Below are 6,000 nucleotides of genomic sequence, written 5' to 3' on the forward strand. Positions count from 1 at the left end.
TTGTTCATAATCATGGCAAAAGCTCTAGTGAGAGGCATTACCGAGGCAAAGAGACTAGGCAATATTGATGGCATTCAAATTACTACTGGGGTGGAGGCTTGCACACATCAACAATTTGCAGATGACACTCTTTTGTTGGGTGAGGGCACTAAGAAGGAGGCGAAGGAATTCAAATTGGTCCTCAAATGGTATGAGAAAGTTTCAGGTCAAGTGGTGAGTGTAGACACCCAAAATTGTCATGTCTAATTAAATAAATATTTTATTTATTTAATTATCTAAGCTTAATTCTTCTATTAATTAAATAAATCTTTATTTATTTAATTAATTCATTTATCCTCTTCTAGCCTTATTTCTCATTTAAATAAATACATTTATTTATTTAAATTATCCTTTTCCTAAATTAAATAAATATCTTATTTATTTAATTGATCCCACTTCTTCTATTAATTATATAAATCTTTATTTATTTAATTAATTCATTAGCCTTTTCTACCCATGACACATGTCATTCATCTCTTAATTCATACACTACCTACCCCTTTCATTATTTTATTATTTCTTTTACCTACCCTCTAATCATAGCCGACCTCCTTTTACACCTCTCAATCTTATCCCTCCATTTCATATAGTGTCTGCTATATAAGGAGATGCTTCCTTCATTATCAAATCCTAATCAATCATTCTAACTACTTGATCAATTGACTACTTGGCATATGCGATCCTACTTGCAACCACATTCCGTTATTTGTTGAGCTCTTGTGCACATAAAATTTGAGAGCAAATATATCAAGCAAGATCAATGGAGATAGGAAGAATGGAGATCCAAACCCTATTGGACATGTGATGGTATAATCTTTGTGATTTCATTTGATTTGCATTGTCTTAGGTAATCTTCATATGTTATGGTGGATCTTTGTTGTTGTTAGGCTAGGGTTTTGTGGTTGAATTCATTTAGCCTTTTCAATATCGTTATTATTGTTATCCATTTTCGCCATATACATTTTGGCACGCCCGATGGGACTCTTGTCCCTTTTTGCATTTGACATCCTTGTTGCAGATTTTGTGTTTTGAAGTTGTAGATCTGACATTTTCGACAGCATTTTGATATTTTCGCATCTGCGTACTTTCGGATCGTGTATTTGGCTTTTTACCGCGTCTGGGTTCCTGAATCGTGTCTGCGACATCTGGAATCGCATCTATGTTATCGGCAATATTTTTTATTTTTTTTTGTAGATTCTGGAAGTCGCGCTTGCGTTCCTCAGTCGCGTCTGCTTGCGTTCCTCAGTCGCGTCTGCGGTGTTTTTAGCCGCGTCTGTGTCCAGAAGTCGCATATACGTTCTTGAGTCGCGTCTACGTCACACAGAACCGCGTCTGAGTCAGTAAGCCGCGTTTGTGTTGAGGGTAATCGCGTCTGTGTGCACCAGTTTCAAATTTTGGGTTTATTGATTCGATTTTGGGTTTTGCATTTAATGTTTCAGATCTATTTTATTTTGAGCTAACATTTTCAGATCTAGCTAACGAAATTGGTGCAGCTTGTCTTGAAAGCAAAATCGTTTGGTTGAAGGCCCCTATTTTCACAAAGTCTTTTGGGTTTAAAATTTACCTAACTTGTGTGCTTGTAGGAAGGGGTGATTATTTGAAACAATCCAAACTACCAATAAATCTTTGTTGCAGGTCCTTGGCAAGGGTTTTGATTTTATTGTGTGCCTTGTTTTCATAGACTAGCAAACACTTCAATTGGTGCACTAAAATTGAATCATTGTCTTTTGTGTCTTGAGCAATAAGCTCTTTTTGTTTAATCTTTAGAGGGCCTGTCTTCTCGTGTGGTCATTAGGACTACTAGTGAGAAGAGAACGACCCAAGTGGTAGCAAAAGAAAAGCCATCTTCTTCCAAACCACTATAAATAACCGTATTCATGGTGAAAACTATGGATAACGTGTGCTGATTAGTTCATACCAACACTATGTCTCCCCATAAACCCGTTTGATCATTTGTAGGGCGTAACCCCTACCGGCTAGGAGCCTTCTGTATTTACAGAGCTGAAAGTGCCGCATGTATGGCCACACGAGTGGATGCCCTTACTAGCACCTTTTTGTTTTAGAAGCCCAAATCCTTCTAGTTGTTGGGGCAGGAGGTCGGACCTCTGGTAGCGGGCCACACACATACGGTTCTTAGTAGAGATACAAAGTTCACCATGGGGAGTTTTCATGGGGACTGATGCTTGGCTGACCCGAGAAGTGAGTGCTGAGGGTGGAGCCAGTGAGGTCAAGCATCTAAGTATCCGCTCTGAATAGCATAGCCTCGAGGGTAAAACCCCATGTGGGATCAACAACTATTGTCTTGGCTAGCCATAAGAATTGTGCTTGACTTATTTTAAACATTCAAACATTCAAGACCAAACAACAAAACATTGTGTCTTTTGTGTCTTCAAGTGTATGCAAAACATTTTTACATCAAACAACACACTTTTTATTGGAGTCATTTTGGAGTCTAGACACTTGCAAACATTGGGTCTTCATCAACACTGTGTCCTCTTGTCACGAAAAACAATCAAACAGTCAGATTTGGTCACAACAAAACAACTTCACAGATTGGAAAATATTGCACAAATTTTGCAGAAACGCATCTGTGTCTGACATAATAGCGTCTATGTTGTATAACCGCGTCTGTGAAGGACATAATAGCGTCTATGTTGTATAACCGCGTCTGTGAAGGGCAGAAACGCGTCTGTGTTTACAGAATCAACATTACACTGCAAAAAAAATCTCAGAAGCGCGTCTGTGTTGAACAGAGCCACGTCTGTGTTAGGAAACCGCGTCTATGAAGTATACAGGCGCGTCTGTGTTCAGAATTGAAAAACTGTTACAGTCCAGCAAACAAACACAGCCAATTTCAGAATTCTTGAGCTTCCTAGGTCATTTCTCCAGGGTTTCATTTAGCATTCAACCTGTCTTTGGGTCTCACAAAGTCCATCATTGCTTCACATCTCACTTTACATTCACAAATGTCTAAACTTGAGTCAAAAGGTCACTTGCTTATCCTCACTATACTTTGTCAACACACTACATACAACAACACTTTGCTAAGTGGTCCCTCATCAAGGTTTCTTACCTTTGGGTCTCATTTGGTCTTACTTAGAGTCAAGGTCAACTTACCTCATCAAGAGAAACTATCCTCTCTTTGGAAGTCACACCTACTCTACTACATACATACTTGGTCTTACATTTTGGATATTGCAAGTAAACCTCAGATTCATTTACATTCCATCCAACTCTTGGTCTTCCGTACTTTTTCCATTTTCATCTAGTCTCACACATCTTGGTCAATACCTAGTTCATGGTTGAAACCTGCCTTCAAAAATCTAGGAGAGAAACTAAAGAGGCTCAAGAGTCCGCAAACATGAGTTCTTATGAGTATGACAATGATATCTTTTTCAATTCCGATCATACTACATTACCTGACATGGATGCCTATAGAAACATTCCAAATGTTGAGAACATGGACACTATAAACAACAATGCTACACATAATGACAATATGGACAACTTTTCCATACATTCAGCAGATGTGGAAGAATCCATTATGAATCCCCATTTCAATCGATTGGTTGAGGAAATAATGAGGAGGGATAGACAATACTTCTTACAAATGATGGCACAAAGTGGAGCCAAGATACCTCATGATTTTGACATGTCTCAAATAATGGAACATAGACCTTTGCAACAAACTCACTCCAACATGGATCAAAGGAGGCCTAATAGTGGAGGAAATAGAGGACCACATATGGTACCTGAATCACCATCATCTTTGTTTCAAAAACCAGGGGTCCCACATACACATGGTCAAGCATATGATACTCACCTTCGCAGACCATTATGGAAGTCTTATGCAGAAAGATATGCTCAATCACATACCAATGCTAAGGATCAACCACCAAAGCAATTGGATATTCAAAGGCATGCTCAAAATTTGAACACAAGGAAACCCCGTGTCAAATTTGGGGGTAACACATTAGAACACGACATGCCTGTGGAGTATGGTATACATGGACAAAATAGATATGGCGTTCCTCAACATGAATCTATACCAAGTGGTCCATATATGCAGCTTCACTATAGACCTCCTCCATATGAACATGTGTATGATCAATATCATCCATATATGCAACATGCTCCTCCTCCAATTGGTGCCTCAAGCATAGGGTATGGTCCAAGAAGTCAATCTCCACCTAAGAGCAATTTGGAGCAACAAATTAGGGACTTACAAAAGAAAATGAAGGACATAAATACACCGAAGCCAACATACACAATGAGAGACATATGTCCTTATCCATTTGACAAAAGCATTCCAATGCCTCCATTTCCTACACACTTTGTGACTCCTAAATTTGATAAGTATAGAGGAAAAGGGGATCCTAAGGCACACATAAGGCAGTTTTTCACAGCTTGCATTGAGGTAGCAGTAGAAGAGACATATTTGATGAGATTATTCCCACAAAGCTTAGGTGATCAAGCTATGGAATGGTTCTCCCAACTCCCACCTGGTATTAAGTCATGGGGTGACTTAGTAGAGGCATTTATTCAACATTTCTCCTACAATATAGAGACAGACATATCAGTCACTACTTTGTGCAACACCAAGCAAAAGGATGGAGAGTCTTTTTCATCATTTTTACAAAGATGGAGAAATCTAGCCAGCAGATGCTCTTGTGAAATTCCACAAAAACAAATGGTAGAAATGTTCACCCAGAATGTTAACAAAGACATTGGCTATGATCTAAGGAAAGCTTGTTTGTCCACCTTCAAGGACGTTATTGAAAAAGGCTTAGCGATAGAAAAGGTCCTAATTGAGCAAGGAGTCATTAAGATATTCAAGGAAATCAAAGATGACTTTAAGGGAAAAGACAAGTCGAGATTTTGGAACAAAAACAAGAACATAGTCAATGATGGTGTTGTGGATGCCAACACAGTGCGACCCAAATTCATTTTTTCGGGATCAAGTTCTACGAGCAATCAAGTGAATACTCAAACAACTTCCAGATCGCAAAGGAAGTACACTCCATTGGGAGAACCACTTGAATCAGTGTTCAAAAAGCTAGTGGCAAACAAGGTAATCACAGTTCTAGATTTTTCTCCATATGAACCAAAGGTTAAACCAAATTGGTGGAATGATGATGAGTATTGTGAAATTCATAAGAGCAAGGGTCATAAGATAGGAAATTGTCATCGACTAAAGAACATCATACAATATCTCATTGATAGAGGTGACATTGAGATTGAAGGGCACTCATCCAATCAAGAACATGAGATGTTTAAGGAACCATTCCCAAAGCATGACAAGGGAAAAGCTAAAGCCACAGATGACCAAACCAACTATACCAGAGCATCTTAGAACTATGATTCAACCATTAATCACATCTCGATGGACAATTATGTCTCTACCATTATCATCAAGGACAAAACCCCTGAGAATTCTACCCAGAGACCCAAGATCGTTCTGAAAGGCGTTGGATCTTCTTCCGAACCTACCTTTGAATGTCACGTTACAACCCGTCGAGGTAAATTTACTTTGCAAGGTGCTTCAGCTAAAAACACTGCTTCCTCATCAACCAAACCTGAGTATGACCTTGTAGAACAGTTAGGGAAGACACCCGCGCTCATCTCCATCCTTGAGCTATTACGCATATCCCCCGCTCATAAAGCCATTCTTGACAAAATCTTGAGAGATACTGTCATTCTTACTGATCTGAATGTGGACCAGTTTCAAGCCATGGTGGGATACCTTTCCATTCCACACTCCCTTACTTTCACAGAAGCCGATGACGCCTCCGTAAGTCAGCCACATAATGCACTGCTACACGTTGAAGCCTTCATACACAAACATCGAATAAAACGAGTCCTGATAGATGGAGGAGCTGGTCTAAACATTTGTACATTGAGCACAATTAAACAATTGGGATATTCTGATAAAGCTGTGAATTCTACAAATCAAATCACCAT

General features: G+C 39.1%; 1 protein-coding gene across 1 annotated transcript in view; it reads left to right on the forward strand.

The window, feature by feature from the left end:
• Positions 1-12: 12 nt before the first annotated feature.
• Positions 13-6,000, forward strand: part of LOC131858842 (glucan endo-1,3-beta-glucosidase 3-like) — a 16,129-nt gene continuing 10,141 nt past the window's right edge. Inside the window, exon 1 of the mRNA XM_059212301.1 lies at positions 13-213. Within this exon, the coding sequence (XP_059068284.1) occupies positions 13-213 (201 nt within the window). The remainder of the gene's footprint in view (positions 214-6,000) is intronic.

This window comes from Cryptomeria japonica, chromosome 10 (assembly GCF_030272615.1).
Source record: "Cryptomeria japonica chromosome 10, Sugi_1.0, whole genome shotgun sequence".
Classification (NCBI taxonomy): Eukaryota; Viridiplantae; Streptophyta; class Pinopsida; order Cupressales; family Cupressaceae; genus Cryptomeria; species Cryptomeria japonica.